Source organism: Myotis daubentonii, chromosome 19 (genome assembly GCF_963259705.1).
Source record: "Myotis daubentonii chromosome 19, mMyoDau2.1, whole genome shotgun sequence".
NCBI classification, from domain to species: Eukaryota; Metazoa; Chordata; class Mammalia; order Chiroptera; family Vespertilionidae; genus Myotis; species Myotis daubentonii.
In genome coordinates, this window is record NC_081858.1 from 21878918 (window position 1) to 21905868 (window position 26951).

Genomic DNA, 26951 nt, shown 5'->3' on the forward strand with positions numbered 1-26951 from the left:
TGTGAAGATGTAAGTCTTCAGTAGAGGCAAGTGTAAAAGTTAGCCTTATTATAATTTTGGTTTATAACTGCAGTTTTTAATTTCTACAGAATAAAAGTAATCATAAATCTATGTTACCGATAAGGCATCCAGTGTGTAAAGATGTAGTTTGTATCATCAGTAGCATAAAGGGAGGGGTGACAAGGCGGCCCCTTCGGGTCTGGATGATAGATGTTGAGAGGATTAACAGTGACTCTAAGCAAGGAGGAAACTCATAGAGGAAAGATCTTTAAAGCTCTAGGGGGCTTTATTCTGGAACTAAGAAGGAAAGCGAATTCTCCGAGCTCTTCTCTTTCTCTTGGCTTTTTCCAGTGAAGTCAGACTGAGAGAGAAAGCAGTCAACTTGCTGTGTCTGTGTCTTTGTTGTGGAATATAATCTATTCCCATCCTTTCTGGTGAGTGATTGTTGCCCATGTAGAAGGGAACTCTGACCTCTTTCCGAGGGCTCTGATGTTTTAGAGCCACATTGTCTCTGATTTTACCTTTTTTTTTTTTTTTTTTTTTGGTCTTCCCTTCAGGCTGCTTGATAGGGGCCGTCAATCTCAAATCCAGCAACAGATACCCAGTGGTACAGGAATTTGAAAGTAAGTACTGGAGACTATGCATTGGGAGAATGGGCACCCTCTCGTGGACATGCCGGAGTCTGGCAGCCAGCTCAGGCCAAGCATGTGGGGCCAGAGAGGTGCTGGTGGGTGTGCAGGGGTGTTGGTGGGGCCCGGCCTCCGCAGGCCACAGGGGTGCAGGTTTGATACTGGCTCAAGTCTGCCCTGTCCTGGCTTTGTGCTTACACGACAAAGACATTTCTTATACACGTGGAGTATGAAGGGGAATGATTCCTCTATTTAATAAAGGTTCCTGCTAATCATCTTCTCCTTTTTCTGGCTAAAATTAACCTTTTTCTTAAGGTCTCCTGGAGACTGGCGATAGCTGGTTTTTCATCTGCACGAAAGACCTAACATCGCGAAGGCTTGCGCGGGCAGCGTGGGTGTAAGTAACCTGAGTTGTTCTACTTGCACTGAGAGTTCCTTTCTTTTTCTCTTATTAGGTGCGGAGCTGTCTTGTATCATTACAGATTCACAGACAAGAGAGCCCAGGATCGAATGGAAGAAAATTAAAGATGCTCAGACCACTTACGTGTTTTTTAACAACAGAATACAGGGTATGATGCCATGTCCCCTCCATGTTTCCAGGCCAGACTTTCTCTCCTCCCACTGGTTCTGCATCTTAGCCAGGATTATTTTAAAAATTTTGTTTTGCTTTACTTACAGAAAAGTCAAACATGTCAAGGGAATGAGAGTAGCATATTGAACCTCCCTGACCCTGTCACCCAGCTTCAGCAGATACCGATTCATTAGGGCTTTAATCTCTCTGCAAAATAGCTTTCTGAAGTATCCGATCAGCGTGCTCCCAGGCCATCTTTTTATCACGATCCATGACCTGAGTGATGCAAGTTAAGTGACTTAGAGGGTCACATGGCACAGCAAGGAGACAACAAGTGTTTGGTGCAAGCACACCGCACTGAGAAAGCATTTGCTAGACAGCTGGCGGGTGGGATCCTGTGTGAGCACAGAGGTAAGCGTCGGGTGCTCTCGGGCGAAATGACAGGGGGCAGGACAGGTGGCCTGAAAGGCTACCCAGAAGTGACCTCTAGACAGAGAAGTGAAGGCTAGTCAGCCAGGCAGGATGGTGAGGCGTGGGGTGAAGAAGTGTGTTGGCCAGAAAGAATGATGTGTGTAAAAATATAGAAGCCAATGTCAGCTTGGCTTATTAGACACTGCAAGGGCTCCCCCATTGCTGGGCTGACAAAAGAAGGGGGAGGTCCACGGGGGACTCCAGGTGAAGCTGACCAGGTGTGTCAGGGCCAGACTGGACCAGCTCGAGGCAGTGAATTCCAGGCTCAATCCCCAGGTGGGGCGTGCAGGAGGCAGCCGATGAATGACTCTCTCTCATCATTGATGTTTCTATCTCTCCCTCTCCCTTCTCTGAAATCAATATATATCTATAATAATAAAAGCGTAATATGCTAATTAGACCGAATGTCCTTCCGGATGAAGCTGGGGCTGAGAGAAGCCCGGGTCCCTGGTGCCTGCTAGCTGCCAGAGGGAAGCTGGTGCAGCAGCCGGAGGAAGGAAGGCCTACTCTTGCACGAATTTCGTGCATCGGGCCTCTAGTATCTATATAAAGACAGGGGCATATAATGAGTCCTCTCACACCAGGCACTGTGTTGGTGTCCAGTGTCCTCACCTGTTTTAAAGGAACAGAAATAGAAGCCAGTCTTCTCATGAGGCGTCCAGTGCTGGCCCCAGAAACTGCCTCCTTCAAGTTACAAAGAGATCTCGAAAGAGTCTTCAGTGCCCTGTTCCTTCTCTTCTACAGGGGACTTGGCAGGCCGTGCAGAGCTGTTGGGGAAAACCTCTCTGCAGATCTGGAACGTGACCAGAAGAGACTCTGCTCTTTATCGCTGTGAGGTGGTTGCTCAAGACGACCAAAAAGAAATGGACGAGATTGTCATTGACTTGACTGTGCAAGGTAGACACTCACGTGCCACCAACGTGTTCCCCTTTCAGGCCTCATGAATTTGTATGTAGGAAAAGGAAAGATCAACTCTTACTTTCTTTCCTTCTGTAGCTCCATCCCTGAAGGTGTCCGCTTTAGGGAGGGTGTAGAGACCTGGGGCAGCTTGAGTTGGGTGGAAGCTTCTGCCACTTCCCTCCCCCGACTGTGGGAGGCTCCTGGGGAGGAGGAGGCCTTGGGAACATGCTGCGGGCTGATACTGGGGGGAGAGAGGGGGGGGAGAAGGTGAGCTACAGGGGCAAGTTTCTGGCGGCAGACCACAGAGGCGGAAGGTGTGGCCATGGGACAGCGGGCATGGCCATGGGCGTGGCCATGGTCCAGTGGTGGTGCAGAATCCCCTGGCTGGCTTTCTTGTTTGGGGAGCGGATTTACGGCGGGCTTGTTGCTGATTTTAAATACCAACCTGTGCGTCTCCTACAGTGAAGCCAGTGCCTCCGGTGTGCACGGTACCAAAGGCTGTGCCCGTAGGCAAGATGGCCACGCTGCACTGCCAGGAGAAGGAGGGCTTTCCCCGGCCTCATTACAGCTGGTACCGCAACGATGCACCCCTGCCCAAGGACTCCCGCGCCAACCCCAGATTCCAGAATTCCTCTTTTGTCATCAACTCCGAAACGGGCACTCTGGTAAGACCTGGGAGAGGTGCGGATGGAAACGGATGGAAACGTCTGCTGGGCAGGGAGACCTGTGGAAAGAGGAGCCATTGGGGGAGAGAAGGGAGCTAAAGTCCCTGTCAGACCCTGGGAACAGGGTGCCGGTGTGAATAATCACCTGTCAGACTCATGAGACAAGCAGAGAAATCTGGTTACGGCTGGGTATTCCATGTTAAAATTGTCTATTGTTTCAGGCATGATCATGGTATTGTAGTAATAAGAGATTCCTATCTGTTAGGGCAGTGGTTGGCAAACTGCGGGTCACAAGCCACATGCGGCTCTTTGGCCCCTTGAGTGTGGCTCTTCCACAAAATACCACATGCAGGCGCACACGTACAGTGCGATTGAAACTTCGTGGCCCATGGGCAGAAGTTGGTATTTTGTGGAAGAGCCACACTCAAGGGGTCAAAGAGCCACATGTGGCTCGCGAGCTGCAGTTTGCCGACCACTGTGCTAAGGAAATGTATTCGTATTTGTGGATAAAAGATGTCTAGTGGGAAGGGGTGGGTGGGGCAGAGGTGAAGGCAGGTCTGCTGTGCCCAGCGACAGCCACCCCAGCAGGTCACCAGCCCTGCGGCACATCTGAGCACGCAGTGCCTGGGGTGCTCGAGGGGCAGGCGTCGTCATCCCTCTTCCAGAGTGAAAGTCACGCTAGCCTCGTACTCTGGATGCTGCCAGGCTTGAGTCTCCATACACCAGAGAAGCTGCTGTTTGGAAGCTCTCAAGCGAGGGTGTCAGGAATTCCAGGAAGGAACCTGGACAGGACCTGGAAGCGCAGGAGACCAGGCGGCGGAGCCTCTTCTCGCCTGACAGGCCTCCCATCTCCCTGTCACGTCCTGAGCAGGTGTTCAGCGCGGTTCGCAAGGAGGACTCCGGGCAGTACTACTGCATGGCCTCCAACGACGTCGGCTCGGCCAAGTGCGAGGCGCAGGAGATGGAAGTCTGTGAGTGCCTTCTGAAAAGATGGGTTTTCTCTTTAGGCTGCAAGTGACTGCACGTTTACATTTAGTGTCAGGCGTCCGTGCAGACAGCTGTGGGTAGCCGACTGCGTCACCACGGCCACTCGGTGCAGGGCGGTGAGGACAGCTGCGTGGTGACCAAGTGTCCTTTGCAGGTGCTGGTCTCCTCAGGACAGACTTCCCACTGCTGTTGGTGTTGGAAACATGGCTAATTATGTCCCTTGTAACTGCGTTTAATAACTCCATTACTTTGTAGTTGATAAAAACATCAGGTTGTGTTGTCTTCAGAAACTCATCCGGGGTAGGCAGATGCAGGGAGCTGAGGCATAGTCTTAGCCCAAAAATCGCCCAGTTCTGGGCCGATGCCGGCTCTGCGGTACTGTTCTTAGGGGGGCGTGCTGAGCCGGATGGGGCAAGTGGGGTGGCCAGACACATGTGGGGAACTGAGCCCCCCCAGAGCAGTTTTCCAAACTTGCCAGATGCCGAGAATCATCTGGGATCATGGGCTCTCGTTCAGAATCCAGCCCCACCGCGCACACGACTGTCTCCGGGAGGTCGTGAGGGTCCCTGGGAAAGAGCGTTCCGGGGGCTCTCCTCGTCGTCAGGTTTGGGAAGCTCTGCTCTGGGAGGAGGAAGATTCTGAGCTTTGCGCCAGACCCGGTGACTCTCTAGGGATCAGGCTTGGGACCGGAGGTTTTAAAATCGAAATCTCCAGATGACTTTACGAGTACACCATGTTGGGAACCACTGCCTGGGGGAAGGAGAATTTTCCACTCCCTCTGTTGCTGCATCCCCAGCACACTTTCCTTCGTGCAAACACACACAGTGGAAAGTCCTCAGTGGCCGCCCACGAACGTGACTCCGCCCACCGTCCAGCAATGAGAAAGGGGGTCCAGGCTTCCGCAAAGGGCCTTGTGGGTACCAGATGGCCACTCCCTGCATGCCCGGCCATCTTCTCCCCTGGACTTCCTACTGCCTGGAACTAGCTTTCTTCCCTCTGATAATCCACAGCACAGGGAGCCCCGAGAATGAGGAGTTTTCTTCCTAAGACGCCAGGCTCCTCATTCTGTAGACAGTGTATCCGTCTCCTCCAGTGGTAACTCAGGATTTAGCCAGAGGAGCGTTCAGGCTTCTCTGCCCGCCAGGCCCCTTTCCTACAGGGCCAGGGGCAGCAGCATTGGACGTGGAGGCCTCGGCGCCTTTCCACGTGAGGACGGGCACGGGCCCGAGTGCGCTAGGAGAGTCTGTGTGTCCTCACCTGTCTCTCTGGCGTGGGGAAGAGGCACCCCCGGGTCAGGTGCTTGGTGAGGCCAGATAGTGTGGAGCCTCTCCTCCCTCCATCTCCCATCCAGATGACCTGAACGTGGGCGGGATCATCGGAGGCGTTCTGGTGGTCCTGGCTGTGCTGGCCCTGATCACCGTGGGCATCTGCTGTGCGTACCGACGCGGCTACTTCATCCACAAGCAGGACGAGGAGAGGTGAGCCTGCGCTTGTGGGAGGAATAAGGTACAGGCGGGCATTAACGTGATGCCCAGCAGTCGCTTAACTGCCCTCCTCTGTTTCAGTTTCAAGAGTCCGGGGAGGCCCGACGGAGTTAACTACATCAGGACAGATGAGGAGGTACGGAGCGAGGGGGCGGTCACTGGGGAAACCCAGGACTCGAGGGGTCCCCCGCAGGGAAAGGGACATCCCTCCTTGGAAACCAAGTGGGTCCCCTAGAAAAGATTCCCAGGTTCCATTCCAGACGCTGGGCTCTTCAGCCTGCGCAGCACCTGTGCACGCTGACGGCCTTACAGCTGCGAGCGCTTGCGCTGCCTGTTAGGATGCTCAGGCTGACCCGTCCTGCCAGTTTCTCCTCCAGGGACATGGTGATTTGACACGACTACGTTCCCCTTCCCTCTGCCCCGGGCCCCTCGGTGGGCAGAGGGCGGCCGTATTCTAACCCTGTGCTGGCCTTGCAGGGCGACTTCAGACACAAGTCGTCGTTTGTGATCTGAAACCTGACATGCGGCCGAGAGCACACGCAATACCTCCACCAGGAACTTCCCTAGAGCAGCCGGAGGGCAGCGCACCGACAGAGCTAGACACGCGTGCAAAGCTTTTTGTTTTGGCCAAAGTTGACCGCTACTCCTTTCCTACTTTTTAACAAGCCGCATGAATAAAAGAATTTTCCTCAAGATGGGCTCAGGCATCACACGGAAAAGAACTGAGTGAGCTCACCGAGGCCGGCTCCCAGCTCAGACCGCTGGGTCCCCTGGGCCTGGGAAGCCAGTTCATTTGCCACTTGCTGTGTGTCAGCCGGGCAGCACCCTGCGAGGGGGACGAGGGAGCAGGATGCCCTGCAGCTGCGGTTTGAATCAGTGCGTCCAGAAAAGAGGCTCCTTGGCCGTGACCTCGCCTCAGTGGCCCCGACAGTCTGCACCGGCTCTTCTGAAAGGCGCCTCAGTGTTGTCCTGTCCATCTGGGGAATCCTCTTGGATCAGCACTTACAAAAACAACCAAAATCAGGAAGGTGACCTGCTCGCTGGGAGGGCTCCTTACCTGCAGGAACCCTGCTGGTCGCCGGAGGGTCTCTATGGAAACCTCCCGCTCAGCCCAAGTGTGACATGGTACTAAAACGTCCTGCTTTTCTAGGGGTGTTTGTTTTCTAGAATTTTACATTCTAAATTTTTGCTAAACATGTATTTTGGTTATTGAAAAGAAAACTTCTATTTAAACTGTAAATATGTTGTCATACAATGTTGAATAACCTATTTTTTTAAAGAAAAAGTTCGGCTTGCAGGCGGAGTTCCAAGCTACTCGTGTCGAATGGAAAATGCCAACAGTAAGAGCATCCTAACGACGGCGTCCGCACGGGGCTCGCTGGGCCATTCCTTCCACAAGTGCTTTAGCGTTTTCGAGAACTTCTGCCACCGACACGTCAGACCACGTTGCTTAGGGAATCTTTAAAATTCCAGTTGAGTAACAACAAAGTTGTCCTCTCTCCAAAGAAACACAGGCGCCCTTAGGTCAGCCGTGAACTGCCTCTCCCTTAGATCCCTACCACCACCTGTGGCCAGAGACCACTAGACGCTGTTGGTCACGGGCAAACCACATGGGTCAGCTCCCGGGGTTGAGTCATATACCCCCGAGTGGGTGTGGGCTGCTAACCCCCGAGGACGCCAGCACGTCCACTCCACCGCTGATGCCGGCCTGGCTGTGTACCGACCAGCTCCAGCCTGTTGTTCATGCGCCCAGCCCAGGACAGGTGAGGTGCCCATGCAGGAAGGCGGCCCTCCCCGTGTGGCCTCCCGCCGCTGGATTCCTGAGCCACAGCCCTTTCTGGTTGTGGATGGCTCACAAAGCAAAAGCTACTGCTCTTTTGTTTTTCAATGTATTTAACTTATTTGTGCGGTTCATAACACTGTGCAGGCCAAAGGCAGTTCTGAATCAAGCCTGCCAGCTACATTTTTAAAGACGAATTCCACTTGCCCTCTTTGCCATGAAGAAAGTGCTGACGCCGCGGACTGTGCTCGCCTCGCAATGGAGCCAGGGCAGAGCCTGATGGTGAGCCAAGTGCCGGCCTGAATCCAAGGCCGAGTTCTGGTTCTGATCTTAGTTTTCCTCCACCCCGGCCCTCCCACGCCGTGGGGATGCGAGGAACACGCCCGCCTTCTGCAGGAGCAGGTCTTGCCGGGTGCGCTGTTAGCTGGCGGAGTGGTTTGAGGGAAGCCCTGGCCCTGGTGTGCTTAGAGGGTAGTTTTCATGTGGCCACAGTCATCTTGGGATTAAGCTTCACTTGTCTTAACTTTTTATACTCGGAGGGTTTTTAATTGGAGACTGTGTGACTTTCTGTGTGAAATACTTTGCATGGGGGAGTTGGCAGGAGCAGTCGGCAGCTCTCCATACCTGCTTACTGGTACCTCTCTCCTGCGTTTATATTGAGTGCGTAGGATGAGAACTATCCCTTCACCTTCACCTCTTCTTGGTAGGAAGGGATATTCTTGTGGATCAATACTCTGGCCTTGATCTTGGTTGTCACAGTGATAAGACAGCCTTATTGCCTCTCTTATGCCTAAAACCTACGCTGGGGCCATGTGAACTGGGTCTGACAGGAGAGAGAAGTGAAGCGTGGAGTCTGGGAAGTAGTTGCCTGTGACTGAAAATGTAGATAGATAAGGAACACTCATGTTTTCCAAATGTGAATGTGACTAAAGGCACGAGGCCTGTCCGCTGCCGTGGCCTTCGGTGTGGCTGTGCGTAGGTGTGCAGACTTGTACTAACACCCCCTAAATCGGTATGTGTTCAACCTCATTTATAAAAGCTTTACAAAAATCAACCTTGCCTCGTTATTTCTTTCTTATTTCCTCTCATGTCGGGGTTGCCCTTCTTCCTAGCATTTCCAGGTGAGCACTCAGACCGCCACCACGTGTCCATGGATTGGACAGGCGTGGCTCACTCAGGAGCAGCTCTGTGACTCCATGTGTCACAGGTCACACACGCGAGAGCTGTGGGCGGGTCACAGGGATGTTCTACCCTCAAATCCAGCTGCCGTGTTGATATTAACACATTGCGGACCAGGAGTTTTATTGCTAGCTTTACTCAGTGGCCAGATAACTTTCTATTGAACGGGTACAAAAAACGTTTTACATAAATGTTAAAGGCATGCTTTAAAATTAAATGCCCATTGCATTTTGAAGTTATTTACTATATGTTCTTACAAGCTAATATCTTTTTAAAGAATTCTCGTGATTGGCCACAAGCCTTAGAACAGAAAACACGAGAATGCTCATGACCCTCCACAATGTGTTAACACTGCCACAGTGCCCCTGTGCTCTGCCTCTGTAGTCTGGGAATAAAAAGTGAGCAGCGGGGTTTCTGGTCATTCCTGGTGAAAACACACGTGCATGTTGCAAGGCTACCTGGTGGGGCCGACAGAAGAGACTGAGGCACCTCACGGGAGCAGACGGTCAGCGCAGCTCCGTGTCGGTGCCGCTGGGGGAGGGGCTGCAGCAGGCTCTCACCAGCAGGACTAGGTGCATACACTTACAGGGACACCTGTTAGGAGGCAGCAGCGTCTGTCTGGGGACACAGGCACTGAAATTTAAGGACAAACAGTCATTATTTTAACTTGAAAGATTTTTAAAATTCTTAAGTTTTTATGCAAATCGAAATGACTACCAATAAAAGCCCTGTTGTAAGAATAAAAAAATTCTATTGCAGTAGAAACTATAAGGCTGTATTTATGCTTTATTATTGTTTTAGAAAGCTGTACACTTTTAAAAATGTGCAGTTCATAAATAAGAATAGAAAAATATCACAATCAAAATCTTGTCATACACACAGGGAACCATTCACTCTAGAGGATTCTTATCAGCTAACAGGTTGGATCTGTACACGAGAAAGCCAACGTGTCACGTTGTGTTCCTTAGGGACCACCAGAACGGACCTGATACTTCCAAATGGAGTAAAGATAAAACGTTACACAGCTAAGCATTTCTCTATTATTTTACAACTTTTACCACATACTCCTGGAGCAACTGAACCAGCTGGAGTCACGGCACAAGTGCTGGGGCACATAACGAAGTGCCCGTCCCCGTGCGGAAATGACGTCTTCCCAGCCCCGCCGCCCGCGTGCCCTGCGTGCCCTGCTCTAGTTGGCTGCTGTCAGGGGCGTCTTCCGGAGGGACCTCTTGCTGGGGACTGGGTTGTCTTTATTTCTCGCTGGAGACTTCACATTCCACGGTGCAGGCGCCGGAGGCCTGAGGAGGAAAAGATACACTCACTTTGGAACTAAGAGAAAAAACTGACAAAACGACTGTAAAAGGGCCTCGTGCTCAACTTACGGCCTATCAGGCGATGATAAACACAAAGTGTTTCCTGCATTCTGGGCCTCAATTTTCTCTGAAAGGGAGTCAGACACAAACAGTTAGACTCCCCAGGACTCCGGGCGGCTAAGGCATCAGAGAGGAGGGGCACTTGCCTCTGACGGGAAAGGGGGTCCGGGGTGTGCCGATGTAGCTGACTCCCGCCTCAAACGTGACGTCTCCTATGGTCTCTGGAGGAGGGACAACAGCAGGGTTAGCAAATCAAGTCACCGAGCAAGGTCCGCGGTCCGACTCCCTTCCTCCGACCACTCTCTTCCTCAGGCTGCTGTGCTGGTGCCTGAGCACCCGCTGCTCACTGTCTCCGGCTTCCACCACCCCATGCCCAGTCACTGCCTATATGCCAGGAACCCCCAGCTCCGCATCGGGCCTGCCTCCCGAGTCCTGCACTTCCCGAAGTTGCTTCACCCACTCCCTCCCTCCACTCCTCACCTGCTTCCTTGTGCTCATCCAACCAGCTCTGTCCACACTGGCAGGGCCAGGCACCCCTAGCTCCTCCTCCACGTCTAATCAGTAGCTGAGTCCCATCCCGCCTACCTTCCTCGTCCACACGCTCTCCTCCCGCATCTCACCCTGGACCTATTACGGCCTCCCCTTCTGATTCACCCTCAGGGGGGCAGGAGAGCAGAATGGGAACAGAGGCTGAATCAGAACCTGGGTTTGAATTCTGGCTGTGTCTTCCTAGCTGTGGGCACTGCTCTAGGAACCCCAAGTGTTTTTACCTCTAAAACAGGATAAAACGGTCGGGATTAAGTGCGATCATTTATGTTAAGTCCTCAACACAGTACTTGTGCTAAAGAAGTGTTAGCAACTATTGTAATGTAGTAGCTGTTATCCTCACAGGGTGCGAGGTGGTGACCAGGAAGGATGAGGACATGCCATGTGCGAGGCCCGTGTCAGGCTGAGCAGGGCTTGCCCAGGACTCGGAGAGGCCCGCCCAGGGCTGGGGTGCAGGTGGCGGGAGACCCGGTGGGGGCCGTGCAGAGACACCTGCAAACTACACTATAGATTTTGTCAAGAGAATGTCTTGACACAGAATTACGTTTTTTATGGGTTTTGAGACAAGAAGCTATAAAACACTGCACTTCTGACTTGTTTCCCTTTTGAAATAAAAGGAAGAATAGGACATTAAAAAAAACCACACCCGTGTAGGTGGGCATACACAGGGTCCCGGCCCAGCTGGCAGGGACCCTTCGAGCTGCCGCTGACTCGAGTGGGCCTCGGACAAAGCAGGGCTGGCTGTGCACACTGAGCCGCGTGGGAGTCAGGTAGGAGGGCGGTGTCGGCTCTAGAACGCCAGGAAGTTGCTGCCCAGAGAAGCTGCGTGAGGGACCTGCGCCGGAGGGCGCCTCCCGGCTGTGGGCTGTGGGCAGTGTAACCGCGTTCACACGTCAGCCCCTGGACAAGTCCTGCAAGTGCTGCTGGGGCTCAGTGCAGTTGTGAATGATGACTACCTGTGCTAATTACCCCGGAACATTCCGTCTGACACATGCACTACAGGGCTGCTGGCCAGGGAGAGACCCTCGCACAGGGAGCTTTCCTGCCACCTCTGCTGCCGGCTGCAGCGGGGGAGCCAGCTCGCTCCCATAGTACTTACTCTCAGGGGTGCTGATGGCACGTCTGGCCATGGGGTCGATGGCTCCACTGGACTCCTGCTCCAGGCTGTATGAAGATGCTAGGATACAATGAGAAAGTCCGCTCTGTTCAAAAACCCAAAGCCACATCCCAGAGCAAAGCAACTAAATGAGAAACAGCATCTGTAAGAAACATGATGAGGTTAAGACCCCATATAGAGTGTCCTGATTAAAGAGGTAATTCAGGAAAAGACAAGGAGGGACAATGTCCATTCCCACTGGGATCAAAGAGACGGGAATGAGAGCCACAGCCATTTTAGCCTGGAAAATGGAAAATCAGAAAGCCAGTGTTTGCAGTAGGCAGACGGCAGGAGCGTGATGTGGAGGGAGGGACAGGATGGTGTGACGCTGTCGGGAGGTTTAAGCAGTCAGGGCCTCTGAGGGCTGTCATTACCAGGCTGTCTGCAAGGTTTACTGTGACATTATTCCCAACAACTGAAAAGCACCTCCATGTCCAAAAACAGGGCCATAATCAATGTTATGTGCTTCCCCATGACACGGCGCTGCAGCCGCTGGGAGACAGTCCTGAAAGGCTGAGGCACAGAACGCGCACCGAGACCGCCGTTTCATAAAGAAAGCCGAGCTCCCGCGTGCGAATAGGAGAAAGGCTGCAAGAACGAACTCTGGGTGAGTTTTCTATTCCAATCTTTTCCAAACCTTTTATCACAAATATGCACTGTTCTGTGACTTAGAATCCTAAGCCCCCGAAGGGTTTCGTTTTAAAGAGAGTCAAACAGAAAGTATCTTCAGGGGAACGAGAGGAGCCTGTCCCTGAGTGAGACGGAGCCCGCGTGGCTCCCAGCCTTCGGGACTGCTGCAGACTCACCTCGGTGGGGGTGCGCTCTGTCCAGGCTTTCCGAATTTAAAGTGAACGGCAACATTCCGATGCTCCGACTCCCACGCCGGCTGTTGGACTCCACGGCCTTCTTGACGGAATTCAGGATGGCGATGGTACTGAGAGACAAGGACCTGCGGGGGGAGCACACCATGCTGGGCGGGAAGCAAGGCTGAGGGCACTGCAGGCACCACCCATTCACTCCACACCCACTTCTCATCGGAAGGGGAGAGCGCAGAGGAAGAATCAGCAAACACAACAGCAACACGTGGCCCGCACGCGCCTGGTGGGGACGGCTGACCGACTCTGGCTCGTACCTGGCCTTGGGCAGGGGCCTCTTGGACTGCCCCGCGTCAGCTGACGGAGGCCCAGGTGGTGCCTGGCCGGCGCTGGACCCGGGCTTCGAGGGCTGGCTCGCACCACCGGGGACACTGGCATTTTCTTGGCCGTCAGAAGCTGGCATTATTTCTAAACTTGGAGAAACCTGTCATGGAAGAAGAAAAGAATTGTTACATGCTCTGAGCGCAACCATAAGGCATCTATTTTAAAGCATGTCAGCCCAGGGCAAGTGGAGCCACACTGTTCACAGACCGCCACACCGTGTGGTGGTGTCACAGGGAAAAGGAGAACATGGTTTGTCCTCCTCATTTTTATAAGTACCGCGCGCTAACCGATTGCGCCACTGGAGCTCCGATGTCCTCCTCATTTTTAAGGCAGCAGACCCCTGGGCTCTCAGGGAGGCAGCACACTGTATCGGGAGGTGAGCTGAAGCTCCCCCAGAAACACCCCAAGTTGCAGAGGTTTTCAGAGGCGCTGCTGGGAGGGCGGCAAACAAGCATGCAGCCTCCAGAAATCCCTGATCACCGGTCGGACAGCCTGCTGCCAGCCTGCTTGCCGGGCACTCACACATTTCCCCAAACTGTTATTGTAGGGACTTGCCAGGCTGGGTGGAGTGACCCAGCTCGCTGCCTGCCACGAACCACGTGCAGCGGGCCACGCGCAGGCCCGAAGCCAGGCTGAGACCTGCCCCTGCTACACGGACAGCAGAGCAGACGGCAGGGGTCAGCCTCCGTGCTGCTCACCCACCTGCATGGCCTGGGCCCCGTCAGCACTTTCCGCCCTGTTCACATCTGCTTGTCTCGCCAGCTCCTGCTCCTGGGCCAACTGTTCCTGGTACTTCTTCATGTCGTACTCGAGTTCTGACGCCAGCTGCTTGTCGACGGCAAAGAAATCCTTGATTTCATCTCGGTAGTCCTGCATCACCTCCTGAAACAGACGCAGGGGAACGAAGGAATACGTAAGCTCTCCGACACGACTTGAGGAACAGGAATAGGAACAGGAAGACTTGGTTTGCTGAGAGAGGACTGTTCCTAATACAGCAACCAACAAGCTAACGAACACGGCGTGTTTCCCAGGACAGAGCACTGGACACCAGCAAGCGAGCCTGCCATGAATATCAGAGTCCAGTCTCCCAGGAGCTGAGTGCCCCTCTGCCAGTTACCAGGTAACGTCCCAGGTTGCTGACGGCAGAAAGGACATAGACTCACACGATCTCAGCCTAAAGCAGAGCTTTAACAGGGCTCCCCCTTCCTACTCCTGAAGGCTGGCGTGGGGAGAGTGATGTGTGTGGGCAATCTGGCTTGGCTCTGGGTCACCCCCAGTTCCAAGGGTCTCGTATTGTCACCGAGGCAGGCCCCGTGGGAGTTCACGCAAAGGTTAGGTGGGAGGGGAGACATGGCATGTCCCCACTCAGGCCTCTGGAGCAAGGGCCCCCCAGTCTCAAGGGGGCTCTCTGTCCACTCCAGCTTCCGCAGAGGAAGCGGCGTGGCTCGCAGTCCCACCTGTGTCCTCTTCTGAAGATGTGACAGGAAACCCTTTGCTCAGGTCTTAAAGGGGGCTGCACGGGACAGAGCCCTTTGCAGGGAAAGAAACAGCTCACCTAACAGGGTGAGAGGGAGGAAAAGATATAACATGGTCCCAACTAGTGCCAACGGGCAGGAGGTGAATGGACTGCTCCAGCTGCCGCCGCGAGCGGGGCCCAGGTCGAAGGAGAACGGCAGCTGCTAGGACCTAGGAAGGAGCACGCGGCTCGAATCCAGCAGGGCCTGGCGGGGGGCGGGAGCCGGGGCCGGGGGGGCGGGGGGGGGGGTCAGAAACGGGAGGGAGGCTTATTCTTCCCACGTGCTCAGTCTACTTAGGCTCTGAGCTCTTTCTCTCTCTTTTCTGAGGTTAAATACCGGGCAATGGAAATACAGAAACAACTGGAAGGTCTCACTTTTTTCCAGACAATGAGCCTCTCTTTCCCACCTTAACCTCCTTAGGATAAAGAGCTATTTGAAAAAGTATATTCAATGTGATTTTTGTCGTAGCTCTTTTTGAAAACAAACAAACAAACAAAAAAAACCCCACAAAAACAAAACGCTCAGCATTTTTTGAGGAATAAAATGGCATAGGGTAGACAGAGAGTTAAGATTTTCACAGACAGGCCGGAGGTGTCGGCTACGTCTGCCCTGCAAGTGTTCACATGCTGGCTGCGCAGACAGAAGACAGACTTTCCGTGGCCGGCGAGGGCAGCCTGGCCGCTGGTCCGTATTCCCCAATAGGAATACAGGCTGCAGGTACTGGGCAGTACGTGACTCGTCCAGCAGGCGGTGATAAAGGGAAACGCCCCCGTGAAGCGTGGTGACCAGTTCCCGCTCGCCCCTCACCAGAAGGAACTCGGCGATGACTTGGCTCCTGGTCAAGGACACACGCTCAGCAGTGGCCAGCTCTGCAGACCCCACTGCTCCGCTTCGGGGAACCGATGGGCAAACTCCCCAGCGCCAAAGGCCTGCCTGGCCGCTCTCGTTCTAAACCGCGTGACCCTGGCTTAGGGCACGTTCGGTCCTAGTCGTCCGCCAGCAGCCCCAGCAGCACCGCGGCCCGAGCCATGAGCTGGGGCGGGAGACCCACAGGAGCACAGGCACCTTACCCTGAGGTAGTTCATGAGCTCCCGCAGGGCCGGGACCTTGTTCTTCTCCAGCACGGTCTTCAGGGAGATGATGATGGGGATGATGTTCTCTATGAAGTTCCTCTTCTGCACCTGCAGGGACACAGCGGCGCGTCTCAGGGATGCGGGACGCTCGGCAGGACGGCTGCTCCTCGACCGCGGTCTCCGCCTGGCAGACCTGGTAGATGGCGTGAGCCCGCTTTCGATGCTTTACTATGGCCCTGGGGACTGTGCAGGGGGCTCTGCAAGCATTGCCTCAAGCCCAGGAGAGCTGGCAAAGGGGGCACAAATAAACGTACTCTTACTTTCGAAACCAGAAAAGGGAACTAGAAATACGTTGAGTAACCTGACAAAAAGCTCCAAACCTCCACACACAGCTACTGCAGACTCAGGCTCCATTCAGCACCTCCCTTCAGAAGGGCCTGAGGGCGTGCAGTGGCTCAAAGACACAGGTTTATTCCTGTCGGTGAACGGACAATGGGCCAGCATGGCTGAGCATGGAGGCAGTCAGCTCCACATCGCCCTCGCTCTCTGTGTGACTTTGTGTGTATGTAGGAAAGTGTGCATTTGGGTAGTCCGTGACTTGGACTTGACCCAGCCTTCATGTTGTTTACCGTCAATGATCAGAAAGGGCAGAGGCTCACGTAAACGCACAACCAGGAACACGTGTGAGCTACAACGACACATGGCGTGTGGGCAGTCTATTTCTGTGGGCTCAGGAGTCTTCAGGGCTCGGGTGGGAAACGGGAAGCAGGCGAGGAACCAGAGCCGGGGGCCTGGTGAGAGCGACGACAACCAGCCGCCCCTAACATGACTCAGACCCCACTGTGGCCGCAGGAAACCGTGCCTGGCATGCAGCCTGCGGCCGGGGCAGCGCCGGGCCCTCTCCACAACAGGAGACTGCGGGAAAAGAGTGACGAGGAGGAGGAAGCGGGGCAGCAGGTGGGTGAGGACAGGAAGTCTGAGATGCCGGTGGCACATCCAGGCAGGCAAGTGGGACGGGTTCCCGCTCACGAGAGACATGGGCGCATGAGCACCATCTGGGAACATCAAGGCCCCTGCTGAGGATGGCGGGAGACCCCAGGCCACCCACACTGCAGGACGCAGTGGCCTCAGAGCGCTCACCTGGGAGATGAGCTTCTTCTGGGCTTCCTGCATCACCACGTTGGCCAGGGCCACGTCGTCTTCCTCCATGAGCAGGTCCTTGTCTGGCTTGGATCTCATTGCCAAGAGCTTGATTTCCTTGGAGCTGAGGACCTCAAAGGCATCTGAGAGGAGCTCGCTGGCTTCCGCGTCCGGGGGCAGGACGCCATCTGCGAAGCACGCTGGGAGAGGGCACAGAGACCGGCTCCTGAGACAGCGGCCCTGGTGGGGAGGCGCCGCGGACCCGGAGAGCATGCCGGCTGCCAGGGGAGTGTGGGCACAGGTGTGTCCCGGACAGAAGGGGTCTTCCTGGAGGACCGGGGCCCCACTGGCTCCAGACCTGCTGGGCCACTCGCAGCACCGCATCCCACTCTTACAGACATTTTATCCCCAATACAACATGCCTACCCAGAATGTCAAGGCAGATTTTGGATGTCATGTGGAATCGCTGTTCATCTGTGAAGTGCTCTAGAAGAAACTTGTAGATTTTCATTCGTTTCTCCTTGTTTGTCTTTCCCTTCAGTGAAAAAAGCCGCTTCTCTCTAGGGCAAAACAGGACAATTTTACCACGTCATGTGGGCAAGGATGGCCAGGAGGTCACCAGCAACTCACAGCCACCACCAGAGCGTGCGCGTCACCAGCACGTCCCTAGGACCCCTGGCACACGTGGAGTGACGGGCACGGCCTGGCCAAGACAAGCCACGACCCCGGGAGGAGGATGTGGCTGCCCTCTCCCCCCTCCCTCCCCCCTGGAGCTCACTGACCTCTCCGACTGGGAGAACTTGTTATACTTCTCATGCTTCTCGTAGTTATTAAAGTGGAAAATGCACTCAACGAAGTGCTGGAAGAACATGGCAGGATTCCTCTTCAGTAACAGGTGAGCCAGGCAAAACTCCCCGAAACTGCAAAACGAGGAGACCCATCGGCCATTAGCAGATAGCCAAAAAAATTATAACAAGAACTCTGCAGAGCAGGGGAACTGAATTAGGGGGAGGGAGACTAAATCCCCCCAGTAAATAGCTTCTTTTGCATCAGAAACAAGTTAGGAATTCGCTTCCTTTGTCACCCTTGCCCAACAGCATCCTTTCGGACTCCAAGTCCAGCACAGCCTTTCTCTACCAGGTTTTCTTTCGAAATTCTAAGACGGTGTCAGCTACACTTCAAACGGACACGAACAACCAACCTACCCCACGCCGCTGCTGCAAGGCAGAGCCTGGGGTCCCAAAGGCCGATGCAGTGAGCGCAGCCACCTGGACGGGAGCACTGGGCCCCCCTTTCCACACCCCTCCTCCGCCCTGAAGCCTGTTGCCCACAATCATGAACACAAACCAGTTTTAGTAACTGCAACATTTTTCAAGAATTGGATTAATTACAAGAGCGTCATCATCTGGGTCAGCAGGACAAGTGCCCTCCACAGACAGCCACTGCCTCCCATCGAGCTCTGAGCCCCTGGCCCACGCTGGGCCCTCCTCCTCCCGTGCCCGGCCCGGAAGAGGCATCTAGCACACGCACCCTGCGGCCCCGTGGGGTGCCCACGTCTCTGGCACCATGCCCATCTGAAGCGCAGTCTCCCAAGCCAAGTGAACACGGACAAAAGCCAGGCTGTCCAACCCCAGGCTCCCGGACAGCCCGGTTTCGTCAGGGCAGCAGCTGAGACCAGTCAGGGTGCTGCTTTCTGCTCAGGGTCAACCTAGTGCAGTGATGGCGAACCTATGACATGTGTGTCAGAGGTGACACGCGAACTCATTTTTTTGGTTGATTTTTCTTTGTTAAATGGCATTTAAATATATCAAACAAATATCAAAAATATAAGTCTTTGTTTTACTATGGTTGCAAATACCAAAAACTTTCTATATGTGACACGGCACCAGAGTTAAGTTAGGGTTTTTCAAAATGCTGACACGCCGAGCTCACAAGGTTCGCCATCACTGACCCAGTGGGGGCTCTGACGCGCTCACACTGCCCACACCAACGCTTTCCTTTCCTCTCAGAGTTCAACGCCAATCCCACCGACACAGGAGGCCCGGGGGGCTCCCACCCGAGCAGCAGGGATGAGGACAAGCCGAACACTTCATTCCTGGTGCGGAATGCATTAGGACTTGCCGGGGCATGCCTTCCCCGCTGTTTCTCCTGAGGCTAATACTCAAATCCATTGCAGTCACAGCACACAACCAATTAAAGGTCAGAAGGTAGTTCAGAAATCATGAGGTTGAAACGAAGCAATCTCTCTTCCCTTCCTTTTCTATCTCAGTGGCCCATTATTTTGTCACTTTTTTGCCTCAAAATCTCTCTGGCCCCACCTCCTTGCACCTCTGCAGCATTTACCCAGTTAAATGGAGCAAGCCTGCCTGTCACCCTGTGACTACGGTACCAGAAGCTGCCACGTGGTTGGCACAGGGAAAACATATCAGATAATTCTGTAGCCCCCAAATTTTAGGTTTATCACCAAATGACCAATTAAAAATGTCATGCAAATTTGCTCATGCCAGAATCTTCAGGAAATCCAGTCAGACCACAAATAAATCCCATAGGCGCTGCCACTACGGTCTCTTTGGAAGAGCAGGTTAGCAGATACATGTGGAGAAAGTAATGTGTCTCACGCAAGCAGACAGGCCTGACCGGTGGCCGAAAAGTAGGGAACAGCCTCATTTAAATGACAGTGAAACCGAAAATCAGGTCCACATTGGAACCACGATTTAAACAAACCCAGAATCAGATAAAATGGAAAGATTTAAGGGGGAAATATGGAAATGTTATGAGGCACTGATAATCTTACTAGAGTGTAAACATCTATCTGTCCTTCTAATTTCTGAGTCAGGCTCTGAGCACCTGCACAACTTCTGTGTGTATTTTACATACTAATCAATGCTCTTCTTAACATATATGTACAGGAGCTGACCAACGTGGGAAAAACAGAGCTGCCAGTTAAATGACCGATTCACCACCAGGCGCGTCATCCAGAGCCTGCCACGCATGCCTACACATCGCAGGAGAGACCGAGGGCCCGTCTGCGGCAGCAGGTTAAGGTCAGGGGCACTGCACAGCCACCCGGTCCCTTTCCCAATTGTGTAAACTCTAGACCAGCGGTCGCCAACCGGTGGTCCGCAGACCTGGTGGTCCGTGAAGTCCCAAAGGTTGGCGACCACTGCTCTAGACAGTATTAATTAGAACATGAACCGCTACTAGTTTACTACGTCAAATGTTCCTTCTTGGAAAATTATACCAAAAGGAAACTGAGCAGAAATTCTCCCAGGGAACTCAGAGTGAATCACTGGTAACCACATTTAGATCCAGAGGGACCCATTATTATAAGCTATTTATAGTTAATGAACTCTATAAACACCTCTTCGCAACGGGGGTAGCTTTTGCCCTGGTATTCAATAATCTATTTTCTAACTGAAGATTTGCTTTATAAAGAGTTATTCATACAACATAACCTCGGTTAGCAAATTCTGTAAGATCATTTTTCAACCTTTAAAAAGAAATCTTTTAGAAAATTATTGAACGACAGGAATTAAGTGGCAAAGCAATTCCCTTCCCTTCCAATTCTTAAGAAACAGCCATTTCCTAGGAGCCTTGTAATTTGTATACTCTGTTTCATACTGTGCAATTGTGTCTTAGTTCCTAGCATTTCTTCTTAAAATTTCTGCACTTAGAAGCAGCTGAACTCTTTATCAAAACTCACATTTTATTGGCCTAGACATCAACCCAGTTAAGTCAATGTTAATGGCTACTATTCTATAGTTTCCTAGAGCAGTGGTCGGCAAACTCATTCGTCAAGAGAGCCAAATATCAACAGTACTTCTTTAAAATAGACTCGCCCAGGCTGAAAACCGACTTCTGCGCATGGGCCACGAAGTTTCAATCGCACTGTTCGCGCGCCCACATGTGGTATTTTGTGGAAGAGCCACACTCAAGGGGCCAAAGAGCTGCACGTGGCTAACGAGCCACAGTTTGCCAACCATGGTCCTAGACAAAGGCACATACCTGCTTAGGAAGAGTGAACAGTGTTAGCAAATGTCAATGCGGAGATTATTTAATGGTCAATTTGAACAAGTTTGTTTTTCTTCATAAACTTGCATGCAAATTTAACTTTGTTATACAGCTTAGGGTTTAAAAAAAATCTCCTTTTTTGGCAACTGCCAAGAAGCTCATTGAATCCTAATGAACTCAACTGTAAACCAACTTTAAAGAAAGACCGAATGAAGACCAGAAGTCAGGCCCATCAGAGCTGCCTGCACGCGAGGGAAGATGTACCTGGCGACGTCTGGGTGTGAATCTATCAGAGTGCTGACAAACTGAAAGAACAGAGAGCCCTTCCATTTCACAAATTCTTCCTGTACAAAGGGAAACGACACGATTAAGAAGGATTATTAATACACAAACCGAAAAAGTATTCAGTCACAAACCCAACTGTTAACTTCCTTTTGTTTAACATCACACCTGTGAGCCACTTAGGTCTGTGTGTGCCCACCAGCAGTCTCAGCACTCAGGTCTACCTGTGCCACCCACACTCGGGCCTACCTGTGCCCACCCACGCTCAGGTCTGCCTGTGCCACCCACACTCAGGTCTGCCTGTGCCTACCCACACTCAGGTCTGCCTGTGCCCACCCACACTCAGGTCTGCCTGTGCCACCTACACTCAGGTCTGCCTGTGCCACCCACACTCAGGTCTGCCTGTGCCACCCACACTCAGGTCTGCCTGTGCCCACCCACAATCAGGTCTGCCTGTGCCATCCTGTGCCACCCACACTCGGGCCTACCTGTGCCCACCCACGCTCAGGTCTGCCTGTGCCACCCACACTCAGGTCTGCCTGTGCCACCCACTCAGGTCTGCCTGTGCCACCCACACTCAGGTCTGCCTGTGCCACCCACACTCAGGTCTGCCTGTGCCCACCCACAATCAGGTCTGCCTGTGCCCACCCACGCTCAGGTCTGCCTGTGCCATCCACACTCAGGTCTGCCTGTGCCACCCACACTCAGGTCTGCCTGTGCCACCCACACTCAGGTCTGCCTGTGCCCACCCACAATCAGGTCTGCCTGTGCCCACCCACGCTCAGGTCTGCCTGTGCCATCCACACTCAGGTCTGCCTGTGCCCACCCACAATCAGGTCTGCCTGTGCCACCCACACTCAGGTCTGCCTGTGCCCACCTGCAGTCTCAGCTCTCAGAGCATTACAGTTTGATTCACATTGAGCCTGCTAAGCTCTTTCCCACACTGATATGTCCCTATCGGCCTCTCGGAGCGGCTCAGTGAGACGTGGGAAAACCTGTGACCTCCTTTCACAAGCGAAGACAGTATGTCTGAGAACACTGACTGCTCCAAAGTCAAGAACAACAGAACTGGTAGACTTCCCAGTCTACTGAGTGCACTTTTCTCTACATGGCGCTTATTGGCAAAACTGAAAATTTATGCTGCTTGACAGGATATCTGAACAAACACCCAAAACAAATATTAGGGAGTAGTGATCTGTTTAAAAGGCTGTACAGAACATTAGCAGAGTGCCTTAAACCAAGGATGAGGCTAGTTATTTCTGGAGTCTCCTACAAAGCAGCACATTTCCTACGCTACTCCAGTACTCCCTCAGCAGAGCACCGTCGGGGGGAGAAGAATGACAGGTCTGTTCTACGAACCTGCAGGAGATTGGTAAGCAAGATGAGCGTCTGCTTGCGGATGAAGGGGTCTGAGTCCTTCAGACACATGGAGATGTTGGGAATGTACTTGTCCACCATGACAGTGTACCGGATACAAAGGTCACACATGACAATGACCACGTTGTTGCGAACGGCCACGTCCTCGCACACCTCCAGCTCCCTCACCAGGGCTGGGATGCTCTTCTTGGCCAGATCCTCATGCTGTAAGCACAGCTTACCTACCACAGAAGAGAGTAAGTCATGCCTCTACTCTGTGCTAATCAGGCAGACGCCTGCACTGTCCCCACAGATATGTCGCAATGAGTTTTATTTAATCAGAGTTAAAGCATCATGTCAACTATCACAAGGAAATCAAACACAGCCTGGCCAGAGTGGCTCAGTGGTTGAGTGTTGACCTATGAACCAGGAGGTCACGGCTCAATCCCCAGTGTGGAGCGTGCAGGAAACAGCTGGTCAATGGGTCTCTCTCATCATTGATGTTTCTCTCTCTCTCCCCCCCTTTCCCTTCCTCTCTGAAATCAATAAAAATATATTAAAAAAAATCAAAGGTAGACAGACCCATATTAAATATGAGAAAATTCACAATAGCTTAAGAAAAAACACTGCCCCCCACCCCCTCCAGATCTCGAGATATATATTCCTTCACTATAGTAAAATTACCTTCCGTTTGTTTGTTTTTTTATTCATTTATTTATAAATCCTCATCCAAGGATACGCTCACCATCTTTTAGAGAGGGGAAAGGAGGTGGGGGGAGAGCAACATCAATCAGCTGCTACCCTTCTGTGCCTGACTGGGGCCAGGGATCAAACCCACAACCTAGGTATGTGCCCTGGCCGGGAATCAAACCTGCAACCCTTGGGTGCATGGGACAATGCTCCAACCAATTGAGCCACACCAGCCTGGGCAAATTATCTTCCTTTTGAAGTCAACAGTTGAATTTTGGAGTTATCTACTTACCTGGAATATGACCAATAAAATGAATAATGAACTTGAAATTTGAGTTGGGTAATTAGAAAAGAATGATAAAGTCACTTATTTTATTTCTTTTTCATCAGAGAAAGAAGGCTATTGTTGATTTTGTTTGTGGTGTGTGTATGTGTGTTGTAGGGCCTGGGGAATATTTTGCTCTTATTTATAATTCTTAGACGTGAAAAAAACACATTATTACAAAAAACATTCCTGACTCTTATCCAGCATAAAATACACAATCACACTAAAGAAAAAAAGAATCAATTTATAAACAGGGGTTCATGTTTTCAAGATTACCATTCATTTGAGTGCATGCTTTTAATAGCTCGTCTGCCAGTTCTGGAAAGTATCACATAAGCCATCTCCTTTTATAAACTAAACTGCACGCTTATTTTTTCATTCCTGGCATGCAGTACTCGATGAAGAGACTTCAAGGTGCTACATTATGAGTATAAACAAGCAAATCGCAGAAACAGGGTCATTGAAACAAATTAACATAAAAACAAAAGCTCCCTCCAGGGAGGGTCTTGAGTCTGATGTCTTAGGCAGCGCCTACAGAATTGCCTCAAAGCTCCCAAGAGCCAGAGTAAGTATATGCCCAGCAGTTTACAACCCACTGCTGGCTTCCGTAAGACAAAACGCTACACGGGGAACTAGACCGCCCAGGGGTACTGCCCCACAGGCCACTCCTGCTCACCCAGGGTAACGATGGCGTGTGCTCTGATCACAGAAGGCATGACGGAGGAGCCTCTGACCGGGGCGAGCGGCTGGGAGGCCGGGGCGTCGCTGCTACCTTGAGAGGATGCTACTGCAAGGGAAGGAAAAGGGAGCTTATTTACAACACGCCGGGGGCTGGCCCAGGCTTCAGGCAGCACCCGCAAACGGTAACTTTAAGTGCCTTACGGTGATCCGCATCCGCAGAAGAAGCTACAATGGACTGAATCAGAAGGAAGGCTCGCTTCTCCACTCTGGCTGGACAGAGCTGGGCTATATCTCCTAAGGTAAAAATATACTTTACCTGCGAAGAAAATTGGTTTTGCATAAAAATAAAGCAAAAATAAAAAATTAACCCTACCTATAGATTAAGGACATGTCGGTGGAGTACTATTTTTGTCCCCCACATTTAAAAGAACTATTTTTTTCATAGCTATTTCAGATGATTTAAAAAAAAAAAAAATCCTCACCCGAGGACATGCTTAGAGAGAGGAAGGGATCTCATAGGTTCTAACTGGAGGAAGCATATACCATCAAGTTTTCCCCAGATAACAAGTAAGAGAAAAGAAAATGATTAGGTCATCAAGAAAAATTCTTCTAAGAAAAGAGTAAGTTCTATGCTAGGAATATCCTTTTCTTGCTAATAGTAACAGAAATGCATATTACAAAGACATCTTTAAAAACCCTCAAATGATATAAAGAAATCCAATGGTTGAGAAAAGTAGTTACTTACCAACAGGTCCTCATCCATATTCCCAGCTCCACCTTCCTTCAGAACGATGTTGGAGAGGCAGTGCACGCAGGTGGAGAGGACATCCCCGCACACCTGATTCAGTAACTCCTAAGGCGAGTCAAAGGTCATTTCTGAAGGGTCTATACATCTACATCAGACTATTCAGGAAACACAGTTTTCTCGGGAAACTTTATGAGCTTCAAATGTATAAGCCATTTACATATATCTGTTATATATATAATTTTTCTTTCAACATTTGCCCTATAAGAGCAAAGAGCATGTGTTTGGGAAGATCTAGTGCACTAATTAAGAGAGATCTATAACAGCAGTGTTCCTTCAATAATAAAAATACTGCAATTCTTCTGACATATGTAGATGGTGAATTAACACTGTAATAAACAGGCATAATAAAAACAAGTAGTTGTTATTCTCCTGAAATGTATTCATCCGAGACTTTTTCCAGTGTCTCTTATTAGTTCAAATAACTTCAAAGAGGCACCACCTCTGGCCCACACATCTAACTACACTAGCTGGGGAGGGAGTTTGATCCCATCCTACAACCAACCCATTGGCTGTAGGCTCCGGGCAGCTTTGTGGACATGATACAATGAGATGTTCGGGTAATATAGCCTTATAGGAACTGGATAGTTTTCTAGGATCATGACTTAACGATGATCAGAAACCTTCTGGCCTGGAAGGAACCCCCCGACCAGTGGGAAATCATATGAAGCATTCCTGAAATGAGGGTGGCAGTGAAGGAGGATATACAGGGCTATCCCAAGCATCCAGCCTACAGCTTATGAAAAGATAACCTTGCAAGGTCTCCGCCAAGGTGCTGACTTCCTGAGAGAACTGTATGTCTTCAGCAGCCAAGACCTTCTTGGGAAATGTCGACTGCCTGTCACACCAAGTGTTTCCTTCTGTTGTGGTCACGGCTACTGGGACTACCCGTCCATACAGGTTCTCTAAAGAGAACACTTCTCAAACTTCAAAACGGAGTGACCTGCCTACTGAGCACAAATAAATGACAAACGCATCCAGGAGAGTGCAGCCTACCCGCTCCTCCACAGCTGTCTCTGCAGATGCTCTGCAGAGTCTTTGCAACGTATCAACAGCGGAGCTGATCAGCTCTAGAGACCAGTGGAATCCACTCAGCTTACACTTGACAACATCTAAAAGGGAAGTCAGACCCTTGAAGTTTAACTGCTTAAAACACACACACATGAAGTGAGAGGCAATGCCTTTCCGAGATTCTCCGATGGACACTCACCGGTCACCTTGTCTCGGGTGCTTTTTGGTAGATGCTTTGCAATATGCCCAATAACACACAGGATATGGCCCAAGGTGTTTGAATTGGGGTTCTGTTGACTAAGAAAAGGACAGAAGAAACATCAATACAGAGCCGAAGTGAACACTGCTGCCAACAAAGTACTTTCCTTCTGGATTATGAATACCAGGGTAGCATGGTTTTGGATTCAAGTTGTAAGAGCATTAAGGCCCTTAGATACTTGGACAAAGACTAAACTGAAAGCTTAAAAGTGATTCTTACTTTCATGTTTGTTTTTAAGCCTGAATTTTTTTTAAATTATATTTTTATTGATTTCAGAGAGGAAGGGAGAGGGAGAGAGAGAAACATCCATGATGAGAGAGAATCATGGATGGGCTGCCTCCCGCAAGCTCCCCACTGGGGACCAAGCCCACCACCCGGGCATGTGCCCTTGACCAGAATGGAACCTGGGACCTTTCAGTCCGCAGGCCGCCGCTCCATCCACTGAACCAAACCGGCCAGGGCTTAAGCCTGAATTTAAAGAAAAGATCTGTGTATATGAACAGCTATAAGATAGCCCGTTTCCTTAAGGCATAAGCTTTATCTACAAGAATCTTCAGTGTACCCATCCGTGGCTCAGTTATATGCATGCACACCTGCTGATTTCCTCCCAGGACTCTATCACTCTGGTGTAGTCGAGCTTGGGTGATGAGCAAGCAATCTTGGAGAGCAGCATCCAGGCTGGTGCAGAATGTTCCGTGCCAGTGTGGGATAGCATGTTGTTTATAAAAGCAGATGAGAATTTATCTTTCGTGGACCAGATATAAAAAGCCTTATTTAAATAGCGGCTGGAAAAAAAGATGGGAGAGCAGAATGGTAACTATAAATATATAAAACTGTTGAGATCAGCTCATTCAGTAAAAG

General features: G+C 51.5%; 2 protein-coding genes across 3 annotated transcripts in view; one reads left to right on the plus strand and one right to left on the minus strand.

Annotated features, from left to right (window-relative positions):
• JAM3 (junctional adhesion molecule 3) overlaps nucleotides 1-8541 on the plus strand; it is a 28584-nt gene extending 20043 nt beyond the window's left edge. Inside the window, exons 2-9 of the mRNA XM_059675973.1 lie at nucleotides 558-623; nucleotides 1085-1198; nucleotides 2416-2568; nucleotides 3034-3236; nucleotides 4108-4207; nucleotides 5575-5701; nucleotides 5789-5843; nucleotides 6185-8541. Of these exons, the coding sequence (XP_059531956.1) occupies nucleotides 558-623; nucleotides 1085-1198; nucleotides 2416-2568; nucleotides 3034-3236; nucleotides 4108-4207; nucleotides 5575-5701; nucleotides 5789-5843; nucleotides 6185-6220 (854 nt within the window). The 3' untranslated portion in view covers nucleotides 6221-8541. The remainder of the gene's footprint in view (nucleotides 1-557; nucleotides 624-1084; nucleotides 1199-2415; nucleotides 2569-3033; nucleotides 3237-4107; nucleotides 4208-5574; nucleotides 5702-5788; nucleotides 5844-6184) is intronic.
• An 893-nt stretch (nucleotides 8542-9434) lies between these two features.
• NCAPD3 (non-SMC condensin II complex subunit D3) overlaps nucleotides 9435-26951 on the minus strand; it is a 37490-nt gene continuing 19973 nt past the window's right edge. For both annotated transcript variants that reach the window (XM_059675946.1, XM_059675947.1), the window contains exons 17-35: nucleotides 26684-26875; nucleotides 26031-26128; nucleotides 25817-25932; nucleotides 24761-24868; nucleotides 24217-24331; nucleotides 24011-24121; nucleotides 22323-22561; nucleotides 20946-21025; nucleotides 17453-17590; nucleotides 17097-17230; nucleotides 16671-16870; nucleotides 15528-15638; nucleotides 13643-13822; nucleotides 12874-13040; nucleotides 12548-12690; nucleotides 11685-11762; nucleotides 10186-10260; nucleotides 10049-10106; nucleotides 9435-9964 (exon numbers count right to left, since the gene is read on the minus strand). In XM_059675946.1, the coding sequence (XP_059531929.1) occupies nucleotides 9856-9964; nucleotides 10049-10106; nucleotides 10186-10260; nucleotides 11685-11762; nucleotides 12548-12690; nucleotides 12874-13040; nucleotides 13643-13822; nucleotides 15528-15638; nucleotides 16671-16870; nucleotides 17097-17230; nucleotides 17453-17590; nucleotides 20946-21025; nucleotides 22323-22561; nucleotides 24011-24121; nucleotides 24217-24331; nucleotides 24761-24868; nucleotides 25817-25932; nucleotides 26031-26128; nucleotides 26684-26875 (2452 nt within the window). In that variant the 3' untranslated portion in view covers nucleotides 9435-9855. The remainder of the gene's footprint in view (nucleotides 9965-10048; nucleotides 10107-10185; nucleotides 10261-11684; nucleotides 11763-12547; nucleotides 12691-12873; nucleotides 13041-13642; nucleotides 13823-15527; nucleotides 15639-16670; nucleotides 16871-17096; nucleotides 17231-17452; nucleotides 17591-20945; nucleotides 21026-22322; nucleotides 22562-24010; nucleotides 24122-24216; nucleotides 24332-24760; nucleotides 24869-25816; nucleotides 25933-26030; nucleotides 26129-26683; nucleotides 26876-26951) is intronic.